The 24,921-nt window shown below is 41.8% G+C and overlaps 1 protein-coding gene across 1 annotated transcript; it reads left to right on the top strand.

The window, feature by feature from the left end:
• Nucleotides 1–2,125: 2,125 nt before the first annotated feature.
• LOC112585449 (olfactory receptor 5W2-like) lies at nt 2,126–3,491 on the top strand. Its single transcript, XM_025287348.3, has one exon. It carries the CDS (start codon nt 2,126–2,128, stop codon nt 3,062–3,064), a length of 939 nt encoding a protein of 312 aa, XP_025143133.1. The 3' UTR covers nt 3,065–3,491.
• The last annotated feature ends 21,430 nt before the right edge of the window (nt 3,492–24,921 follow it).

The raw sequence follows: 24,921 nt of genomic DNA, 5'->3' as shown, positions 1-24,921 counted from the left end.
TGATGTCTGTTACTTATTCCTGAGAGACCAAGGGTTCACCACCCAGGGACCAGACACAGAGATGGTTATATAATCTAGGTCAGGCAGGAGACAATGCTGAATCCTCTGGCAGACAGAACTTCATGCAACAAACAAGTCAGGAGTTCTGGGACAGGTACTGATATCTTTCTTGTTTCTCTGATATATGTTTGAGATTTCCTTAGATTTTTAATCCTTTTTTGAAAGGAAGCATGTTATATAAACAAAGGAAGATACGAACTATACACAAAATTTCATTTTACTTACTTTTTCCAATCTTTATTTCAAATCAATATATTTGTTATTGTTGCTCAGTTGCTAAGCCATGTTTGACTCTGCAACCCCATGGACTGTAGCACACCAGGCTTCCCAGCCCTTCATTCTCTCCTTGAGTTTGCTCAAATTCATTTGCACCAAGTTGTGTTGGTGATGTTATCTAACCATTTCATCGTCTGCTGCACCTTTCTCTTTTTCCCTAAATCTTCCCCAGTATCAGGTCTTTTCCAATGAGTCAGGTTTTTTTCCAATGAGTTGGCTCTTTGCATCAGATGGCCAAAGTATTGGAGCTTCAGCTTCAGCCCTTCCAGCAAATATTCAAGGTTGATTTCCTTTAGGATTAATTGGTTTGACCTCATTGCAGTCCAAAGGACTCTCAAGAGCTGTCTCTAGCACCACAATTTGAAAGTATCAATTCTTCAGATATACACAGATAAATATACATAGTCCAACTCTTTTGCAATCCCATGGACTGTAGCCTGCCAGGCTCCTCTGTCCATGGGATTTCCTAGGCAAGAATACTGGAACGAGTTGCCATTTCCTCCTCCAGGGGATCTGCCTGACCCAGGGATCAAATTCATGTCTTTTGCATCTCCTGCACTGGCAGGCAGATTCTATATCACTGAGTCACCTGGGAAGCCCTACGTTCAACTCCACTTTTCTTACATTCTCACAGATGTGTATGCCACTGTGTATCACACAGTTGGTTTAGGTAAAGTATACAAGGGGACATAAAATTCAATTGGCCTCCCTAAGACAAGTGAGCCCTAAATCAAGAGATATTCAAGAGAAATATGGATCAAATAAAAGAATGAAACTATTAAAATTTTTATAGACTGGGACGGGGAAACAGTTCATGCATGGTTGTCTCTGAGATTCTGGGACTGTGAACATATGAGTATTTGTATCATGTGTCTTACATAACTGACCTTGTGTTTAATGTATCATGTTGAGAAGGAGTAGACTTGGTCAGAAGGATCCACACGGTAAACCACACTGCCCTTCTTGCCTCTCTGTCATCTGTGCCATCAACATCTCTACAATTGGGTCTCAGACATTCTTCATCATTCTTCCTATGTAGCAGCAGCTCTCAGAGGCAAGAATATCAGCCCTGGAATATAATTGCCTCTCCACTCTAACATTTCATACATAGGCACCCTTCCATCCTCTTATCCAGAAGCTATCATGTTTCTGCTCCAGTGGGTCTTCACAAACTGTCTATCTCTCATATACTAAAGTTGAACGGACCTGAGAGTTTAATGGGGAAAAGAGTTTTTGTTATGCCATAGCTTTTCCTGCTCAACACTCATGGAAGATGAAGACATTGCAAAGCAATATATTCATTATCTACATCACTCATTAACCATATTTCTTTATTACAGGATATGACAACATCTGTACATCATTGAAACAAAACAAAGCAGGGATCTTGTCAGAAGACTAGGGTTATCTGGACCAACTAATTGTGAGAATTTTGCCTTCAATCTGAGGACATAAATTTCTTAATATTAGACTGAAGTAGCAAAAATGGTCATAAATGCTATACAAATTGATGTGGAAATAGTCTGATTTAGCTTAGATAAATTTGTGCTGCAAACACTACAGTGATTTACAAATGTATCATTATTATTATCATTTTATCAGTTATATCAAATTGGAAATATTTCCCAAAGGGTCAATTTAACTTCAAGGCATCTTAGCATTATTTATCTCTTCTTCTAATTACTGAAATGTAGAAACAAATAGCAGTTTAGCCATTAAGACAGTAAGATGATATTAACCCTCCACTTCCATTTCCTTTTTCATAACTAGGAATTTTCATGTATAAGGGATGACTGCTGAGAACTGCACTGTGTTTACTGACTTCATATTCTTAGGACTTTCCGGGAGACAAGATGTGCAGCAGGGGCTCTTCCTGCTCTCCCTGCTGGTTTATGGTATAACTGTGGTTGCCAATGTCGGGATGGTTCTGCTGATCAAGATGGACCCCAGACTGCACACACCCATGTATTATTTCCTGAGCAATCTGTCCTTCTGTGACATCTGCTATTCTTCTACTGTCTGTCCCAAGATGCTGGCTGATTTCCTATCTGAGCAAAAAAGAATTCCATATGAGGTATGTGCCATCCAGATGTACTTTTTTGGAGCCTTTGCAGATGTGGAATGTCTCATGTTGGCTGTCATGGCTTATGACCGTTATGTGGCCATTTGCAATGCACTTCTTTATACAGTTTCCATGTCCAGAAGACTCTGTTCCCAGCTAATATCTGTTGTCTACCTGGAAGGTTTGGTAGATTCAGCAATCCACACCTGTTGTACATTTCGATTATCATTTTGCAGTTCCAATGTCATCAATCACTTTTTCTGTGACTTCCCGGCCTTGCTAGCCCTCTCCTCCTCAGATACATCCATCAATGAGATAATGCTGTTCATATCCAGTAGTTGTGTTGTGGGGACCAGCATTATCACTGTCCTCCTCTCCTACAGCTACATCATAACAACCATCCTTAGGATGAACTCGGCTGAGGGGAGACGCAAAGCTTTCTCTACCTGTGCTTCCCACTTAACCGCTGTGGCTATATTTCATGGCACACTCTTGTTCATGTATTTCAGACCCAGCTCCAGTTACTCCATGGACACGGACAAAATGGTCTCTATCTTTTACACAGTTGTCATCCCCATGTTAAACCCACTGATCTATAGCTTAAGGAATAAGGATGTAAAAGGTGCCCTAAAAAAAGCAATCAACACTAAATTATGTTCTGGGTGATATAGTACTTTCATCCTAAAGTATTTAAAGATTCTAAGAGAAGCAGTGCAGGAACTTTGACATAGATTCTTGTAGTCTTACTAGTACAGTTTCTGAATATTTTCCACTACTTACACTTTCACCTAAATCAGTTTAGGGAACAGTCGTTACACTAAACTCTCCAAACTAAGGAAGAGTAGTAATAGGATCACTCTTCTGTTTTGCAGAGAGGGTTTTTTTTACACCTCTTTTTTCTTTTCTTGGAGAAGTCTCAGCGAGATGTCATGCACAGAGCAACCCCCACCCATGTTAATTTTACTTACCTTCCTAAAGGCTCCTATTTATTTATTTATTCTAACAATAGGCTTAATAAACTTGCTGAGTCAGATGAGAGTGTTAGTGGGTCAAAATAGGTTTGTTTATATCCTTTTCATGTATTTATTTCACCCTAACAAAGCTCCATCATAACATTTAGAAGCAAATAATTTGTAAGTAGGACTGAATGAGAAATTTCTCTCTCTAGACTAAATATTCCATAAAAGTTTGGTCCTTCCTGTCTAGTTCACTGTTGTCTACCATGTACAATGCTTATTAGCCTCAGGATGCAGTTCAAAAATATTTATTGAATAGATGAATGAATTAGCCTGAAAAACTAATTAAAAAATTGAACTTTTGTAAGTTTATCAAAAAAAATAACAATCATCTCCTTAATTTCATTCTAGTCTGTTCACTTTAGGTGAAATCCATCTGCACTGTTATCTTTTGCAAAAATGAGAATCTGGGACAAGAATTATTTGATGTAAAAATCTGCTCAGTTTCTCTTCATTCTGCTTCAGTTATTATCACCAAACATCCCCTGATTTTCCAGAAACCACTGGAGAGAACTTTGTTAATGAAAACTATTGCCTGCCACATCAGTAAACAAAGGAGGTTGTAGTCTTGAAGCTGTCATAATACAGCTGCCTGGTCAGTGAGCCCTGAGGGAACTCAGGATGAGAAAGCACAGAATAGGCTTTCTTAAGGTTGGCTGGCCCCAGATAGCTAAGTTCAGTTCAGTTCAGTTCAGTCTCTTAGTCATGTCCAACTGTTTGCAACCTCATGGACTGCAGGACACCAGGCCTCCCTGTCCATCACCAACTCCCGGAGATTACTCAAGCTCATCATGAGTCGGTGATGCCATTCCAACCACCTCATCCTCTGTCGTCCTCTTCTCCTCCTGCCCTGAATCTTTCCCAGCATCAGGGTCTTTTCCAATGAGTCAGTTCTTTCCATCAGGTGGCCAAAGTATTGGAGCTTCAGCTTCAGTATCAGTCTTTCCAATGGATATTCAAGCTTGATTTCCTTTAGGATGGACTGGTTGGATCTCCTTGCTGTCCAAGGGACTCTCAAGATAGCTAAGGTGTATATCAAAGGAACAGTGTCAGAGAGCCCAAACTGTTGCATCTTCCCATACACAGAAAAAGTGCTAAATTCTTTAGTTTATCTGGTTTTCTTTTATTAACGATAATCTTTTGGTGTTCTGATTAGCTGATCTTTTGTTGCAAAATCTTCTCTCTCCTGGCTCCCCCTTGTCTCTTCAGAACTTGCCTCTGCAGAACAGTTTCTTAGCACTTATCTGAGATGCTGTGTCCCAGGCTTGAAGTCCTCAGGATGTCTGCCAAATAAAATATAACTCTCAAGTTTTAGTTTGTACATTTTTTTTCAGTGGACAATTTCATCTCCCCAGTGGGTTCATAGCATTACACTAGTTAAAACTGAAAAAAAAAAGAAAAAGTAAAAAGAAACTGAATGCCCTGTTGATATAATTTGATTTGTAAAAGAAGAGCTATTAATAAAAGTATATTCCCCTTGCAGGGGGTTGGCTGGGGAGAAAGAAGCAGTAGTTATATTAGCATGCCATGTGTAATGATTTATGCCATCTCTCTACACAATTATGAAATATATTGGAATAATATTCTAAACAAAATTATAAAGTTCTATTCTCATGGTATCCAATTAGCAATTAATCCAGCTGTAAAAATGAAACACAATTTCGGGTTCTTGGAAATCTATATATTTTTTTAAATTAAAATATAGTTGATTGACAAAGTTGTATTAGTTACAGGTGTACAGCAAAATGATTCATATCACTTTTTTTGCATATGTTTGTTGTTATTTAATCACTAACTCACATGTGGCTCTTTTATGCTTCTTTGTCCATGGGATTTCCCAGGCAAGTATACTGGAGTGGGCTGCCATTTCCTTCTTCAGGGGATCTTTCTGACCCAGGGATTAAACCAGTGTCTCCTGCTAAGCCTATATATACATATATATATATGTATATATATATATATATATATATATATATATATATATATACTGGTGACTAAGAAGGTAAAGAATCTGCCTGCCAATGCAGGAAGAAACAATTAATTTAGCACACACTTGCATTCCCAACACCATTTTCTGCTGTTTAAGACAAAGCATTTGGTTCTCATCACCCTCAGGCTGTCATTTTCTTCTTCCCCATTGGAAGCCCTCATTTGCCAAGGCCTGTGTCACCACTGATCTGCATTGACAGAACCCTCTCTGTCGTGTAGTTTCCACTGCCATGGGTGAGCTGAGGGCTGGCTTTGTAGACAGTGCACCGTCCACTGTACGAGGCTCCCCTCTGCCCCATCTGGAGTAATGGGGGCACACTGACTGCTCCTCCAACTTGTCTGTAAAGCAAACACAGAAAGGTTCTTCTGTATTTCTTTATGTGGTTTCACAAAATAATCTGGCCACTCTCTTACCTGCAGATTGTAGGAATTCGTGTGAATTTCTCATTTGTTTATAATTTTATTGTGCTTCATTTTACTGTGTGTGTGTGTGTGCTCACTCAGTTGTGTCTGATTCTTCGTGATCCCACTGGGACTATAACCCACAAGGCTCCTCTGTCCATTGGATCATCCAAGCAAGAATCCTGGAGTGGGTTGCCATTTCCTCCTCCAGAGGATCTTCCCAACCCAAAGATCGAACCCCTGTCTCCTGTGGCTCCTGTATTGGCAAGCGGACTCTTTATCACTGAGCCACCAAGGAAACCACCACCGCCACACACACCCCCCACCCCCCACACACAAAGGCAACCTTGCTCTAAATCTCATTTCAATCCTTCGATCACGCCATGAAATTTTCAATCTCCAATCAATTTCTTATTTTTTTTTCCTGTTTTGTCTCTCATTCAGTATTCTCTGTTTGCCAAATTCTTCATATGGAGTTCCATTTATCCTCCCTTTCTCTGTTTTGTATTCAGAACACCAGCTAGCACATATACATATAGTAAATGTTTGTATTGAGTTAGGATTATCAGGTCAATTCTGATCTTGGATGGCCAAAATTCCACTTGAACTTGATGCACAGATAACACATATTGGAGTCAATTTCATTCACCATTGACTTTCTCATGCAGTGAAATTAAATGTCTGCTGTTATATCCATAAACAAGAAATGTCACAGCCATCCGTGATTTCTGGCCTCCAAATGTGAATGAGGGCTCCCAAAACAGAGCCAGCAGACTCGGCCACCCACACAGCTGTTTGCTGAGAGCTCAGAGAATGCAAGCAGCAGCCATCTGCCACATCGGCCACGCCTTAAGGTGAGTGAGGAATTAAGGATGCAAACAATCAGGAGACAGAATTTGGCCCCAGACAGCAAGCTCTGGGAGCTGGTGATGGACAGGGAAGCCTAGCATGCTGCAGTCCATGGGGTCTGGACGGGACTGAGTGACTGAAATGAACTGAGCTGAAATACATATGAAAGGAATGAATTCAGTGAGCCCAGACGCTTGCATCTTTCCATATGTAGAAGAAAAATAAACTTATTAACTTGATATCTGATTTTCTCTACCTCACAATGATCTCTGATGTTCCGATTTCCTGTCCCCTCCTTGCAAACTTGTATATAGCCTGACTCCCCCTCCTGCCTCCTTGAGTGGTTTTCTTATGGCTACTGAGATGCTGCCTCCTGGTCTCAGAGTCCTTAACATTCCTATCAAGTAAAATCTCTACTTTCAGGTTTTTTAGTTGACAAGGTTTACTTAAAGACCTTCTAATTCTCAATTCGTGTATGGGTATTTTGGCTTCATTTCAGTTCACCACTGTCTTGTCACATAGAACTTCTATTAATTGATAAATTGCTTTGAACAAGTCAAATCAGATAGCAACTACCATCCTCCAATTTTATGTATAACAATCTACCATTTTGAAAGTCATAATATATTTTTGCTTGAAATGTTCTTAAGATATAGAAAAACACATTACATCATTTCCTTTGTGTGTACTCGACTTCTCAGTAGAACTCTAATTGCTCAGGTAAGTTTTCCCATTGGGATTTGGATATCAGAGTGTGTGATCCTGAGATCTGAGATTAGAAAGCTAATCTCAAAAGCGTCAAAGCAATATATAAAAGATCTTGCATTACCCTAAGGAACTGCAGCCTTCCTAAGGAAAGCACAGATTACTTCTATGAACACAGAAGACCCGCCCAAATGGGTTGCAAAAATTAGACAATGGATCAGTTTTTCTTTTTAAATCTTTAAATTTTAAATTCACATGGCCAGGATGGCTCAAGTCCCTCCTTGTTCAGGGATCAGAAGATGTATCTTCTGTTTTGGAGCACAGTCTCTGTCAAGCTGTGTTGGCTCTTTAGAGTTATCCTGAGAAATTTTATCCCCAGAAACCAGATTTTGGGGGTGTTCATTAGAATGACACTCTTTGGTAGTTCTGAATAGGTATCTGAGATCTCCCAGGGGCTCACAGGTGTATCGAGTGTCCTCTTCTGTTTTCTTCCATGGCTTGACTCATGAGTAGTGAATCCAGGAGTCATGTGGGGGTAGAAAGTATTACAGGGTAGGGACCCTTCCATGTGGCTGGAGTTGAGCCTTTGGGGACCCATCTTTCCAGACTTTAATCAGAACTTGAGTTCCTGGAGCATATCGTGGTGGCTCATTAGAATCTTTTGGGTCCTGGTTCATAGCCCACAAGCGTATATCCTGCTGAAATTGCCCAACGGACATGGTATAACCTAGATGTCCATCAGCAGATGAATGGATAAGAAAGCTGTGGTGCATATACACAATGGAGTATTACTCAGCCATTAAAAAGAATACATTTGAATCAGTTCTAATGAGGTGGATGAAACTGGAGCCTATTATACAGAGTGAAGTAAGCCAGAAAGAAAAACACCAATACAGTATACTAATGCATATATATGGAACTTAGAAAGATGGTAACAATAACCCTGTGTACGAGACAGCAAAAAAGACACTGATGTATAGAACAGTCTTATGGACTCTGTGAGAGAGGGAGAGGGTGGGAAGATTTGGGAGAATGGCATTGAAACATGTAAAATATCATGTATGAAACGAGTTGCCAGTCCAGGTTCGATGCACGATACTGGATGCTTGGGGCTGGTGCACTGGGACGACCCAGAGGGATGGTATGGGGAGGGAGGAGGGAGGAGGGTTCAGGATGGGGAACACATGTATACCTGTGGTGGATTCATTTTGATATTTGGCAAAACTAATACAATTATGTAAAGTTTAAAAATAAAAAATAATAAAAAAAAAAAGACTGGAGGGTCTGAACCTCTGGATCTAGGAAGAGGTCATTAACATAAACAAAAGGTCTCCCATATAGCATCTCATAAGGACTAAGACCAACCTGTTCCTTAGGGGCAATGCGGGTGCAGAGGAGAGCTATTGGTAAAGCCTCCTTCCATCCCAGGGAGGTCTCTTGGGTTATTTTTTTTATCACTGATTTTAAGAATTGATTGGCTCTTTCTACTTTTCCTGAAGATTGAGGCCTCCAGGCACAATGGAGATAATAAGTAATGCCCAATGCTTTCGAGAACCCTTGGATGACCTTAGAAGTAAATGATGTCCCATTGTCACTTTGTAATGACCTGAGCAGACCAAATCTTGGAATGATTTCATGGAGCAGTATTTTTACCACCTCCTCAGCCTTCTCAGTCTGGGTGGGAAAGCCTTCAATCCATCCTGTGAATGTATCTATCATAACTAATAGGTATTTATACCCTTGAGAAACTGGCATCTGGGTGAAGTCCATCTGCCAGTCCTCTCCTGGGTAGGCCCCACGTTGTTGGATGGGCTGGGCCAGCTGGGGTCTTTGAGCTCCTTGGGGGTTGTTTAATTGGCAAATGGGACAAGAGGAGACCACCCGTCTTATAGTTGTTTGTAAGCCTGTTCCTCTGAAGGACCTTTCTAGTAATCTTTGGAGGGCCTTTTCTCCTAAATGAGTAGTGGCATGTAAGGGTTAACCAACTTCCATTGGAGGTTCCCAGGAAGAAAAAGTAGTCCCTCCTTTTGGAACCACCCCATATGATATTCTTGAAAGCCCTCACTCTTATCTATAAGAGTCTCACCTTCAGTATATGAAGGAGTTTATGGCAAATTAGTCTGTGGAACTAAGGTGGCAATCCCTATTAGGTCATGGTTATGTAATAATGCTCTCCTAGCTGCCTGATCAGCTACTTGGTTCCCTCGTGCCACTTCTGTGTTCCCTTTTTGGTATCCTTTACAATGGGAGACTGAAACCTCAGTGGGCAGGTGGACTGCCTCCAAGAGTTGAAGAATCTAATCACCATATTTGATTGGGGACCCTCGGGTGATCAAGTGGACCCTTTCTTTCCAAATAGCCACATGTGCATGTAGCACCAGAAAGGCATATTGGAGTCAGTGTAAATGGCTATTCTTTTTCCTTTTTCCAGCTCTAAAGCTCGAGTCAGGGCTATGAGCTCAGCTGAGTGGGCTGAAGTACTAGTGGCAGAGACTTAGCCTCTATGGTCTCAAAATTGGAGACTACTGCATACCCAGCTCTTCTTTTTCCATCCAAGACAAAGCTGCTTCCATCAGTGTACCAGATTTCCTCAGGATTGGTCAGAGGATCTTTTGACAATCCCTCTCGGGGTTTTGTCCAGTGGTCCAAGGTTTCTAGACAAGAGTGAAAGGGGAGAGAGCCCTCGGGTGTATGTAGGAGGGTGGCTGGGTTAAGAACCTCACAAGGGGATATAGTGAGGACTGGATTTTCCATCAGCATTACTTGATATCTGAGGAGTCTTTGATCAGACATCCATAAATAGCTTCTCCCATTTAGGAGTTGTTTTACTTGGTGGCTGGTAAAAATAGTTTGGCCCCAAAGGAGAGTTTTAAAGCATCTTCTATCATGATTGCAATAGCTGCAAGATTTCGAAGGCAGGGGGGCTATCCTCGGTTAGTTGCATTGAGCTTCTTGGATAAGTAAGCTACAGGCTGGGGCTCAGATCCCAACCTTTGAGTTAACACTCCCAAGGCTATTCCCTTTCTTTCATGGACATAAAGTTGGAATGCTTTTTCTGGGCCTGGCAACCTCAAGGCAGGTGCCTGAGTTAAGGCCTGTTTTAGCGTAGCCTCTGCCTTCTTTTGAGGAGTTCCCCACATCAGTGGTATTGAATCATCTCGTGCCTTTAAGCTTTCATATAAGGGCTGGACAATTAGACCATAGTTGGGTATCCAGATTCTACAATAACCAGTTAGCCCAGGAAAGCTCGCAATTGTTTTCGAGTCGTTGGGGAGGGCAACTGGAGAATTCTTTGTACCCGATCAGAGGACAGCCTCCTGGACCCGTGTGTAATCTGAACTCCCAGGTAAGTGACCTTTGTCTCAATCATCTGTGCCTTAGCATGGGATACTTTATATCCCCTTTCTGCCAAGAAGTTTAGAACCTGAATTGCATGTTTTTGGGCACTTTTCTCATCTGGAGAGCAGTTTAGTAGGTCATCTACGTATTGTAATATTTTCCCATTTGGTCCCAGGTCCAGATCTAGGAGATCCCGAGTAAGGGCCTGTCCAAACAGGTGGGGGCTATCTCTGAACCCCTGAGGTAATACTGTCCAAGTCATCTGTTGGTGTTTTTCTCCTGGGGCCTCCCACTCAAAGGCAAAAAGGTATTGGGATTCTTTAGCCAGTGGTATGCAAAAAAATGCATCTTTGAGATCCAAGACTGTAAACCACTTGGCACTGGATGGGATTTCTCCCAAGATTACATAGGGATTGGGTACTGTGGGATGGAGGGGGACTACAGCTTCATTTATGATCCAGAGATCTTGAACCATTTGCCAGGTTCCATCTTTTTCTTTACTGAGAGGATTGGGGTGTTACATGGCGAACTGGTGGGGACCAATAGCCCACAAGCAAGGAATTTGTTTATTAAAGGCTGTAGTCCCTCCCGAGCCTCTCTTTTGAGAGGATATTGTTTCCGGTTAGGAAACCGAGTGGGATCTCGGAGGACAATGATGACCGGTTCAGCTTGGTGGGCTCGTCCAGGAATCCCCTGGTCCCACACCTGGGGGTTAATTTTGTCTTCCCATAGTTTTTGGTCCCTCTCTATTGAAGGTGTAATAGGTTCTTCAGTAGTAACAAAGAGCTGTAGAGCTCTAGGGGCTGAAAAACTTCCCATCACAAGGGTGGTCCCCAGTTTAGTGAGTATATCTCTTCCCAATAAGGGGGTATGACAACTCAGGGACCATCAGAAACTGGTGGGAAAATATTTGTCCATCCCAGCAACAAAGACATGCTCGGGTGAATCTTTTAGTGGTTGCTTTTCCTGTAGCATCCAAAATAGTACAGGTTTGGGAGGAGAAGGCTCCAGAGTAGGAGATCAAGACAGAGTAGGTAGCCCCTGTGTCAACTAAGAAATTCTCGGACCTACCTGCCACATCCAGTTGCACCCTTGGCTCCAGCCCCGTGATGGTTATCCGTGACAGGTGGGCTGGCTGGAGCGGGCTGCTTCAGTCCTCTTGAACCATCGTGAGGGTAGGCTTGGTGCTTGTCCTTGAGGCTCTTGGGTCCCCAGGGCAGAGTGCCGCCCAGTGTCCCAGTTGATGGCATTTGTGGCAAGCTGTTCTAGGAGACTTGTCACGGTTTGGACACTCTTTGGCTCAATGCCCCACCTGTCTACAGATCAGGCATTTGTCTCATGCCTTGTCCTTCAAGGACTCAGGGTTTGCCATAGGGCTTCTCTGGAAGGCAGCCAGCATCCGGGCATGTCTTGTCTCTTTCTTTCTCTCTTTCTCCTGGGCCTTGGACTCCTTCTGTTCTCTGTTATAAAAGGTATTGGTGGCTGTCTGGACCATCTCATCTAAAGAGGCAGCAGGGTCCTGCTGTTGTAGCTGCTGTAACTTAATTCTGATATCTGATGCACATTGGGACAGGAATTTGTCCTTTAAAATCACCCATCCCTCGTAAGAGTCTAAGTCCAGGTTGGTGAACTTTTGGAGTGCCTCTTTTAGCCTCTCCAGAAAGGCAATGGGGTTCTCATTGGGCTCCTGAGTTATTGCTGAGACTGGGCACAGTCCCACAAGTATTAGGCTTCTTTCTGTTTCCATAGGTAGACTTCCTTAGGGGTAAGTCTTTCTGAAGCTTATCCTACCCGGAACTGTTGCAACCTGAGAACCAAGCATCCCCGGGTCAGGGTGCAGATTCCCAGGCAGGCTGAGGCGTGACAGCCTCCTAGAAATCAAATCCCCGGGCAGGTTGAGGCGTGATGGTCTCATGAGAATTGGGTCCCTGGGCAGGTCGAGGCCTGACGGCCTCCTGGGACCCCTGGGACTGGCGGGTCCCCAAGCAGTTTGAGGCGTGACAACCTTTCGAGGACCAGATCCCTAGGCAGGTCAAGGTGTGATGACCTCCTGGGACCCCAGGACTGGAGTTTGGGCATCTCCATGGTCTCTAGCATAGGGTCTTTAAAGGCAAATAGAAATTGACTTTTTTTTCTGCCAAAGGCACTGAATAGAAGATATCTTTTAAATCAATTATTGAGAAATATTTGGCTCGTTTAGGAATTTTAGACAATAGAGTATAAGGATTAGGCACCATGGTATGTAAAGGAACTACACCCTCATTTATTATTTGTAAATCTTGAACTAGACTCTATTTACTATTTGATTTTTTTATATTCAAAATAGGAGTGTTACAGGGACTGTTACAGGGAATTAATAGTCCCTGCTCTTTTAAATTTTTGATGATGGGTTTTAACCCTTCTTTAACCTCAGGTTCCAGTGGATACTGTTTTTTATGTGGAAATAAGTGTGGATCTTTGAGCTTGACAACTACAGGAATAGCATTGTTGCTTGACACACAGATTTTCCATCAGCCCATATTTTAGATTTCACATTTTATTTAACTAAAGAGAGAGAAAGGGAGGGCTCTATATTTATGAAAACAGAGGCATGGACCTTGTTTAGTATATCCCTCCCCAAAAGGGGTGAGGGAGATTTTGGCACGATCAGAAACTCGTGTGAAAATAGCACAGAATCCCAGTTGTAAGATAAAGAATAACTGAAATAATTCCTTTTGGTTCGTACAGATGGTCCCATTACAGAAGAGGATCAGGAAGAAAGTGGTCCAGGGGCTTCAGTAAGCACAGAGTAAGTTGCCCCAGTATCTAAAAGGAAATCGACGGATTGGTCCCCCACAATTATTAATACCCGGGGTTCCTCAGGTGTAATTAGGACGGGAATTTGTGTGGGAACCTCTGGGCACTTTTAGTCTTGATTGTCTTGAGAGTCTGACCCTGGAGACCTACGCCTCTGGGGTAAGTGTCTCTTCCAGTGTGGTCTTTTGTAGACCCGACATGGAGCTGGGGGCGGCTTAGATGTCTGAGGGCAATCTCGCTTGACGTGTCTCTCCTTTTTACAGTAATAGCAAGCCCATCTCTTTTCACCTGGGTCCCTCTGGGCATTTTTTCCAAGCTGTTTAAGAACGTTTTTTATAGCCATTTTGAAAGCTTCTGCCTTTTTGTGTGTGTGTCTTTTTTTGCCTTTTTTCCCCCCTCACATTCCCTATCATAATAGACTGTCTGAGCCAGTTGTAACAAAGTATCTAAAGACTGGTTTGGTCCATACGCCCGTTTTAATAACTTATAGCAGATACCTGGAGCCGACTGAGTGAGAAATCTATCTTTCAAGATCACTTTTCTCTTGTTTTTTTTTTTTTTTTTTTTTTTTTTTTTTTTTTTTTTACGGAACAGGTCTAATTGTAAGACAGTATGAAGGTCCATCTAGTCAAGGCTATGGTTTTTCCAGTGGTCATGTATGGATGTGAGAGTTGGACTATGAAGAAAGCTGAGTGCCGAAGAATTGATGCTTTTGAACTGTGGTGTTGGAGAAGACTCTTGAGAATCCCTTGGACTGCAGGGAGATCCAACCAGTCCATTCTGAAGGAGATCAGCCCTGGGTGTTCTTTGGAAGGAATGATGTTGAAGCTGAAATTCCAGTACTTTGGCCACCTGATGTGAAGAGCTGACTCATTGGAAAAGACTCTGATGCTGGGAGGGATTGGGGGCAGGAGGAGAAGGGGACAACAGAGGATGAGATGGCTGGATGGCATCACTGACTTGATGGACGTGAGTCTGAGTGAACTCCGGGAGTTGGTGATGGACAGGGAGGCTTGGTGTGCTGCGATTCATGGGGTCACAAGGAGTCGGACACGACTGAGTGACTGAACTGAACTGAACTGATTATACTTAAGAGACCCTCCAACTGGCCACCATTTGTCATCTTTCAATGGATACCATGGCCATGTAGTATCACATAGGAAGACCAGTTGTGTCTTTTTTAAGCCCTGGGGATCAAATCTACCCGTTTTTAGGATACAGTTTAAAGGAGTGAGGCTGGAATTGTTAGCTCCCATCTGTAAGAGAGAAAAAAAGCGACCAGTGCCGTCTTTCTACCGGAGGCATCCCTCCCTGCTCTAGATGGGGGTGTAGACAGACTTTACACCCAAAGCTTTTTTTTTTCCTGGTCAGACTTAGTCTGTCCCTTACTGACGCAAGTGCCGTACTGGTCCCTTCTGGTGGTTCTACCACAGAGATGGGGTGGGGATGCACCAGGGGTAGACCTAATAGCATCCCTACCTGACGTCCAGTTCTTTACCATTAACCTTGCTTACCTCTGATGCTACCCAGGGTGCAATCAGAGTAACCTTCCGGAATGTCTCCCAAGCTAAGACCGCTGGGGGAAGCATTCGTCACCTGAGTGCCTGTGCACGACCCTAAGTATATTCCTGACCACAAATAGACTGATATGAACATAAAACTGAGATGTTCCTTCCAAGCATTACCACACCAGTACAAGAACCTCTTCTGGTCCACTCAGAGCCAGCGTTACCAAAGGAAAAAAACCCATTGTAGTCCCAATCTGAGTAACCTTTACCTCAGAGATGTTCTTGGAGCTAGAGCTCCATCTAGCTTCCAAACTTTTGATTTCTAGTGAGGCTAGGTGCTTTCTTGACTACCAATCTAAGTTTGGGACCTAAGCCACAGTACACAATAACAGTATAGATCACAAGTCCCTTGAAAGCCTATGATCCAATAGATTAGGTTAGTACTTCTAATTCCCAAGGAGTTATGAAGTAGTCAAAGAGACCAAAAAGTTTGACCAAGAAAGGAGAGTTCAGTCCATATGCTTTGCCCATTTTTGGTCGGTTCTTGAAGGAGACATTGGGCATCTCTTGGCATTGGCAGGTTGGTATAAACCCCTGACAGGTTTTTGCCATAAGCCATATGAGATCACCGTGGAACCACAGAGCAGGGCTCTTCACTTCTTTCACGCAGGGCATGTCGTTCATTTACACAAGCACACCGTAGAGTTAGTAAAGCACAGCAGAAAACATGTTCGCTAAGAGAAAAAAGAACTAGAGCTCCAAGCAACCTTACCTTGTCCTGAGGATCCCAGATGAGCCCCCAAGATGAAAGGTTGTTGTTGAATGAAAAAAGACGGCCAGGATTCTTGGCCTCCGGAGGAGAAGAATTCAATCTGGGGCCAGAGACGAGGCCTGATTGCTCAGAGCTTTTGTATAATAAAGTTTTATTAAAGTATAAGGGAGATAGAGAAAGCTTTTGACATAGGCATCAGAAGGGGGTAGAAAGAGTGCCCCCCCTGCTAGTCTTCAGCTGGGTGTCTCAGATCAGATCTCAGATCAGTTGCTCAGTCATGTCTGACTCTTTGCGACCCTATGAGTCACAGCACACCAGGCCTCCCTGTCCATCACCAACTCCATCGAGTCAGTGATGCCATCCAGCCATCTCATCCTCTGTCGTCCCCTTCTCCTCCTGCCCCCAATCCCTCCCAGCATCAGAGTCTTTTCCAATGAGTGAACTCGTCGCATGAGGTGGCCAAAGTACTGGAGTTTCAGCTTTAGCATCATTCCTTCCAAAGAAATCCCAGGGCTGATCTCCTTCAGAATGGACTGGTTGGATCTCCTTGCAGTCCAAGGGACTCTCAAGAATCTTCTCCAACACCACAGTTCAAAAGCATCAATTCTTCGGCACTCAGCCTTCTTCACAGTCCAACTCTCACATCCATATATGATCACAGGAAAAATCATAGCCTTGACTAGACAAACCTTTGTTGGCAAGTAATGTCTCTGCTTTTGAATATGCTATCTAGGTTGGTCATAACTTTCCTTCCAAGGAGTAAGCGTCTTTTAATTTCATGGCTGCAGTCACCATCTGCAGTGATTTTGGAGCCCAGAAAAATAAAGTCTGACACTGTTTCCACTGTTTCCCCATCTATTTCCCATGAAGTGATGGAACCGGATGCCATGATCTTCGTTTTCTGAATGTTGAGCTTTAAGCCAACCTTTTCACTCTCCACTTTCACCTTCATCAAGAGGCTTTTTAGTTCCTCTTCACTTTCTGCCATAAGGGTGGTGTCATCTGAATATCTGAGGTTATTGATATTTCTCCCGGCAATCTTGATTCCAGCTTGTGTTTCTTCCAGTCCAGCGTTTCTCATGAGGTACTCTGCATATAAGTTAAATAATCAGGGTGACAATATACAGCCTTGATGCACTCCTTTTCCTATTTGGAACCAGTCTGTTTATGTCCAGTTCTAACTCTTGCTTCCTGACCTGCATACAGATTTCTCAAGAAGCAGATCAGGTGGTCTGGTATTCCCATCTCTTTCAGAATTTTCCACAGTTTATTGTGATCCACGCAGTCAAAGGCTTTGGCATAGTCAATAAAGCAGAAATAGATGTTTTTCTGGAAGTCACTTGCTTTTTCCATGATCCAGCGGATGTTGGCAATTTGATCTCTGGTTCCTCTGCCTTTTCTAAAACCAGCTTGAACATCAGGAAGTTCACGGTTCACATGTTGCTGAAGTCTGGCTTGGAGAATTTTAAGCATTACTTTACTAGCATGTGAGATGAGTGCAACTGTGCAGTAGTTTGAGCATTCTTTGGCATTGCCTTTCTTTGGGATTGGAATGAAGACTGACCTTTTCCAGTCCTGTGGCCTCTGCTGAGTTTTCCAAATTTGCTGGCATATTGAGTGCAGCACTTTCACAGCATCATCTTTCAGAATTTGGAATAGCTCAACTGGAATTCTATCACCTCCTCTAGCTTTGTTCGTAGTGATGCTTTCTAAGACCCACTTGACTTCACATTCCAGGATGTCTGGCTCTAGGTCAGTGATCACACCATCTTGAGTATCTGGTTCATGAAGATCTTTTTTGTACAGTTCTTCTGTGTATTTTTGCCATCTCTTCTTAATATCTTCTGCTTCTGTTAGGTCCATACCATTTCTGTCCTTTATCGAGCCCATCTTTGCATGAAATGTTCCTTTGGTATCTCTGATTTTCTTGAAGAGATCTCTAGTCTTTCCCATTCTGTTGTTTTCCTCTATTTCCTTACATTGATCGCTGAAGAAGGATTTCTTATCTCTTCTTGCTATTCTTTGGAACTCTGCATTCAGATGTTTATATCTTTCCTTTTCTCCTTTGCTTTTCACTTCTCTTCTTTTCACAGTGATTTGTAAAGTCTCCACAGACAGCCGTTTTGCTTTTTTGCATTTCTTTTCCATGGGGATGGTCTTGATCCCTGTCTCCTGTACAATGTCATGAACCTCATTCCATAGTTCATCAGGCACTCTATCTATCAGATCTAGGCCCTTAAATCTATTTCTCACTTCCACTGTATAATAATAAGGGATTTGATTTAGGTCATACCTGAATGGGCTTGTGGTTTTCCCTACTTTCTTCAGTTTAAGTCTGAATTTGGCAATAAGGAGTTTATGGTCTGAGCCACAGTCAGCTCCTGGTCTTGTTTTTGCTGACTGTATAGAGCTTCTCCATCTTTGGCTGCAAAGAATATAATCAATCTGATTTCAGTGTTGACCATCTGGTGATGTCCATGTATAGAGTCTTCTCTAGTGTTGTTGGAAGAGGGTGTTTGTTATGACCAGTGCACTAGCAGTCTGTTAATGAAAGAAAGGAATATCTTAAAACTCAGAATGGCACCAGGCCCCTCACCCATAAGATGCATTTTGGGATAATCTTGGCACCAAATGGTTCATCCTGGGCCATACAATGATTAACTTGAATCTTGAAGAAGGGCAGATCACCATACACATAGTTTCATTTACATAGATTAGGGGAACAATATCTGAGTATAACAGACTAGTTTGTGAAGTAGGTTCTGAGCAGAACCGACTTGAAGATAGAGTTTGGGGTAAGTGCATAATACATTAGCATAGCTTAAGACAAACAGTTCCATAAGAAAAAATTTTGGTTATCTCAAAGTTTGAAAATAGTTAACTTCAGGTGAAACCAGGTGTCATTATGGCAACACAGTATTTTAAGAGAAACCTCCTTTTAAATTTGTATAGAGAAGGAAAAACATATCGCTAGTTTGTTTCCTCTTGCCGCTTAAGAGAGATAAAAATGTCTGACACTTGCAGGCTATTTCCTCAGTTTGGAGATCCCTGGCCTTCCTGCCTGTTACCCTTTCACCTGTCTTTCTTCTCCAATGAAATTAACCATTTCTTTTGTGACATCTCCTTTCTCTTCTCTCTGTCTGCACTGACACCTACATCCATGACATTGTACTGGTGGTCTTTGCTAGTTTAGTGGAAGCCCTCTGCCTTCTAACAGTTCTCCTCTCTTATATCCTCATCATAGCTGCTGCTGCTGCTAAGTCACTTCAGTCATGTCCGACTCTGTGTGACCCCATAGACGGCAGCCCACCAGGCTCCCCCATCCCTGGGATTCTCCAGGCAAGAACACCAGAGCGGGTTGCCATTTCCTTCTCCAATGCATGAAAGTGAAAAGTGAAAGTGAAGTCGCTCAGTCCTGTCCGACCCTCAGCGACCGCATGGACTGCAGCCCACCAGGCTCCTCCGTCCATGGGATTTTCCAGGCAGAAGTACTGGAGTGGGGTGCCATTGCCTTCTCCGCCTCATCATAGCAGCCATTCTTAAAACCTAATCTGCTGACGGAAGAAGAAAAGGATTCTCCACTTGTGTGTCCCATCTGACTGTGGTCTCTATCTATAATGGTACCCTGATCTTCATTTATTTGTGTCCCAGTGCTGGTCATTTACTGGATATTGATAAAGTGACCTCTGTGTTCTATACATTGATTATACCTATGCTGAACCCCCTGATTTACAGTCTGAGGAACAAAGATGTGAAAAATGCTTTTAGGAAAATGATTAGCAGGAAATTTCTTTCTTAAGAAAGGATGAAACTTAGGCTGACAACTTTTCTACCCTGTTTCTTGACCTTTAGTTTTAACTAATGGATAAGTCAGTTTAATATGGGTGTTCCCTAATTCTACAGGCAATGAAGCCTGAACCACAAAATTGGTCCAGAGGCTAATGTTAGAGCCAGGCCCTGTTACATATGTCCAGTTCTTTATCATTTTAAGGTCAATTTTTTTTTCCACACTCATTCATTGTTGGTAGAAGCTTAAATTAGTCTTCTTTATGGAAGGTATTTTGCTATTATTTGAATGTAATATATAATTCACCTGGAATTTGAAAATTAAATATGCAAATATCATTTAAATCAATAATTCTAACAATTGAACCTGCAAAAGTTTACCACTTTCAAAGTATTCATTGCACCAGAGCTTATAATCAGTTCAGTTCAGTTCATTTGTTTAGTTGTATACTACTTTTTGCAACCCCATGGACCACAGCATGCCAGGCTTCCCTGTCCATCACCAACTCTCGGAGCTTACTCAAACTCATGTCCATCGAGTCGGTGACGCCATCCAACCATCTCATCCTCTGTCATCCCCTTCTCCTCCCACCTACAATCTTTCCCAGCATCAGGGGCAAGCTATTGAAAATATCTACCAATAGGAAATAGGCTAAATGAAATAATTTGAACTTTTATATTTTTTTCTCAGGAGTAGATTTACCCTTCGTATAATAGTCTATATTTCATATTCTTACTCTTTGTCTCTCATTTTGTTATTACTATTTTACTCAATATTGGTTAAGCTTTTGATATATATTTCAGCACTCTTTTGTGAAAATTTATAAATGAAATTCACTGAGATTCTTTGTTAATTAATTTGATTTCCATGGCAATATGTGTAGATGGTAGAGGCTTCTCTGAGGCTCAGTGATAAAGAACCTGCTTGCCAAATGCAGGAGACACAGATTTGATCTCCAGGGCAGAAAGATCCCTTGGAGGAGGAAATGGCAACCTATTCCAGTATTCTTACCTGTGAAATTGCATGGACAGAGGAGCATGGCTACAGCCTATGAGACCACAGAAGAGTCAGAGAAGACTTAGTGACTAAACAACAGCAACCACATGCAGATTGAAGCTTAATTGTCCAAATTGTACTCACACTAAAAAGGCTTTCTCAAAAAAAAAAAAAAAAAAAAAAAAAAAGAAAAGAAAAGAAAGAAAGAAAGAAAAGAAAAGAAAGAAGAGGTCTCCCTCAAATATCAAGTCCTACATGACTTTTTCCCCCCTGCCATCCATTTCAATTATGATGGTAACTCATGTTCTAAACCTCACTAAATTTTATAATAATGTCATTTGTGTCTATAGTTATACCCCTGTATTGAATTTCACTTCAGTTCAGTTGCTCAGTCCTGTCCGACTCTTTGGGACCCCATGGACTACAGCACACCAGGCCTCCCTGTCCATCAACAACTCCCAGAGCTTACTCAAACTTATGACCATTGCGTAGGTGATGCCATCCAGCCATCTCATCCTCTGTCATCCCCATCTCCTCCTGCCTTTAATCTTTCCCAGCATCAGGGTCTTTTCCAATGAGTCAGTTCTTCACGTCAGGTGTCCAAAGTATTGGAGTTTCAGCTTCAGCATCAGTCCTTTCAAAGAATATTCAGGACTGATTTCCTTTAGGATTGACTGGTTGGGTCTCCTTGCAGTCCAAGGGACTCTCAAGAGTCTTCTCCAACACTACAGTTCAAAAGCATCAAATTTTCAGAGCTCAGTTTTCTTTACTGTCCAACTCTCACATCCATATCTGACTACTAGAAAAACCATAGCTTTGTTGGTAAAGTAATTTCTCTGCTTTTTAATATGCTGTCTAGGCTGGTCATAGCTTTTCTTCCAAGGAACAAGTATCTTTTAATTTCATGGCTGCAGTCATCATCTGCAGTGATTTTGGAGCCCCCCAAAATGAAGTCAGCCACTGTTTCCACTGTTTCTCCATCTATTTGCCATGAAGTGATGGGACCATATGCCATGATCTTAGTTTTCTGAATGTTGAGTTTTAAGCCAATTTTTTCACTCTCCTCTTTCACTTTCATCAAGAGGCTCTTTGGTTCCTCCTGTTCACTTTCTGCCATAAAGGTGGTATCATCTGCATATCTGAGGTTACTGATATTTCTTCCAGCACTCTTGATCTCAGCATGTGCTTCATACAGCTCAGCATTTCTCATGATGTACTCTGCATATAAGTTAAATAAGCAGGGTGTCAATATACAACCTTGATGTACTCCTTTCCCTGTTTGGAACCAGTCTGTTCCATGTCTGGTTCTTACTGTTGCTTTATAACCTGCATACAGATTTCTTAGGAGGTAGTTAAGGTGGTCTACTATTGAATTTATTCATTATTTTTTTTTATTGGAACTCTTGCCCCTTTATCACATTATCTTCCCCAGTGCATATAATGAGTAAAATTTTATGAAATAAAAATAATTTTACTAGTGAGACTTTCCTGGCTGTCCAGTGGTTAAGACTCTGCTTTTTCACTGCAGGGGGTGCAGGTTCAATCCTTGGTTGCAAAACTAAGATCCCAAAAGCCATGAGACACAGTCAAAAAAAATCTTTTTATATTGACTGTTTTTAATTCAGATTATGTGCTCATAATAGGCAGCAACTCTTTCTTTCTCTTGAAGTTTTTGGCTCATTCTTCAGAAGTGTACCATATTACGCACATGCCTATTTAAAGATAACTGCCATATGATCCAGTAATCCCACTGCTGGGCATACACACTGAGGAAACCAGAATTGAAAAAGATACTTGTACCCCAATGTCCATCTCAGCATTGTTTATAATAGCCAGGACATGGAAGCAACCTAGATGTCCATCAGCAGATGAATGTATAAGAAAGCTGTGGTACATATACACAATGGAATATTACTCAGCCATTAAAAAGAATACATTTGAATCAGTTCTAATGAGGTGGATGAAACCGGAGCCTATTATACAGAGTGAAGTAAGCCAGAAAGAAAAACATCAATACAGTAAACTAACACATATATATGGAATTTAGAAAGATGGTAACAATGACCCTATATGTAAGACAGCAAAAGAGACACAGGTGTATAGAAAAGTCTTTTGGACTCTGTGGGAGAAGGCAAGGGTGGGATGATTTGGGAGAATAAACATGCATATTATCATATGTGAAACGAATCTCCAGTCCAGGTTTGATGCATGATACAGGGTGCTCAGGGCTGGTGCACTGGGATGACCCAGAGGGATGGGATGGGGAGGGAGATGGGAGGGGGGTTCAGGATGAGAAACACATGTACATCTGTGGCAGATTCATGTCAATGTATGGCAAAACCACTATAATATTGTAAAGTAATTAACCTCCAATTAAAATAAATAAATTTATATTTAAAAAATAAAGATATTGTGAAATATGGTAGATTAAAAACAATAATGCAGCCTGCAAATATCAACTTTATCAAAGTCTGGCTTGTAAAATACTTTCTCAAAAATATATACAGTCTGAAATCCCTTGATTGGTAAGCAGTTAACATTTCTAAAAAAGGGCATCCTCTGAGGGACAGAGATGGGAACTAAAGCAGATGGATGGTGAGATGATAGTCTGACTGACTGCTGAGTCATGACCAGTAAAGAGAGTGTGGGTGCAGAGTCTAAAGTAAGTGATAAACCCTAAGATATTTGAATAGTGTGTGAGAGGATGAATTAGAGAGCAAAGTCTTCTGATAATAAAAATGTGTACTGGGTTGTAAATCCAATTCCACTCATGGCAGTAAAGAAACTAACTTACAAGAAGGGTTTTGTCCACAGAAATCAGTAGTGAGGTGGGACTTGTGACATCTGGAAATTAGACCATTAAGGTTCTTTTCAGGCATCTGGCCAAGATTGAAAATGGTGTGGCCAGCATGGGTCACTGTGAAGAAATCTCTGCTAAGCTCTAGCAGGAGGGAAGGCAGGGTCAGGAGAAGCTAGTCCTTAGGGTTCTGGGCAGAGAACTCCAGATATGAGCTGTAGCTGAGATGTGCAACTATAATCTCTAAGACAGGCATGCATTCATGCTAAGTCACTTCAGTCGTATCTGACTCTTTGCAACCCTGTGGACTGTAGCCTCCAGGCTTCTCTGTCATGGGATTCTCCAGGCAAGAATACTTCTGTGGGTTGGCATTAATTTCTCCAGGGGATCGTCTGAGCCCAGTGATCTGGCTGTAAAGTGAAAGATGAATCCTGCAGATTCCATCTCGTGACCTTATGTGATAAACTACACCATCTTTTCTTTCAGTACCAGAATTTAGTCCCTGATGAGGAGTTAGTTGGCTAAGGTCACAGATTTAACAAGTAAAAGGTAGTATAAAGATTTGAACTCAGGTCTACTCACTTCAAATCTTATTACCTTAAACTCTCTTCCATCTTCATCATTTTCTCGAAATGAGCACAAGTCAAAAACAAAACAAACAAACAAAAACAACCCAGGTTTCCTGATCTTCTGTAAACACTATTAAGTCAAAACTTTGAAAAGATAAAGATAAAAAAGGGATTTTTTCATTACATATATATTTGAAAAATGATCAGTGAAGTTAATTTTACATGATATGAATGGGCTTCGTTACTAGAATGATCAGACATGTCCGACTCATTGCAACCCCATGAGCCATAGGCTCTTCTGTCCATGGAATTTTCCAGGCAAGAATACTGGGGTGGGGTGCCATTCTGCATTCCAGGGAACCTTCCCAACCCAGGGATTGAATTCACACCTCTTGCATCTCCTGCACTGGCAGACTGATTCCTTATCACTGACGCTGAAACAGGAAACCAGGTTCTGTTCTTGGAGCCGAGGAATGAACTCCACAAACTAGCAAGCACCCACAGAGGCAAAGTTTATTTAAAAGATAGAGATGTGAAGCCCTTACCATAGATGCTGACAGTGGGAGAAGAGCCCCCAAAAAGGTGAGGATTACAACAGCTTTATATATTTATTAGTATTGATCTGTATATTTTTGGTTGACTTGTGACTTTAATATGCATCATTTTTGACCAATTAGTTTAAACTTCACAACATCCAGTTTGTCATTTTTATGGCTCTCTTGGATCCTCAAGTTTCTCAGTTTTTCCAGACATTGTGACACTGTTCCTTGACACTTTCTTAAGACCCCAGGCTATTATTTAGGGGCTAGATATATATGTTTAGGAACTAATTGTATACCTGGAGCTTTTCTCCTTGGTAGACTAGATAGCAGTTCATGATTGTATTGTCCTGGGTCTGAATGTTTTATGACTTACCAGACCAGTGAGGCATTCCTCTGAATGCCTGGAAATTGGAAAAAGGAGTGAGATGCTTACTTGAGAAGAAAAAAAAAAATTGA

This window comes from Bubalus bubalis, chromosome 6, assembly GCF_019923935.1.
Source record: "Bubalus bubalis isolate 160015118507 breed Murrah chromosome 6, NDDB_SH_1, whole genome shotgun sequence".
Classification (NCBI taxonomy): domain Eukaryota; kingdom Metazoa; phylum Chordata; class Mammalia; order Artiodactyla; family Bovidae; genus Bubalus; species Bubalus bubalis.
Note: the sequence above shows the minus strand (reverse complement) of the source record. Positions and strands in the feature narration are given on the sequence as shown.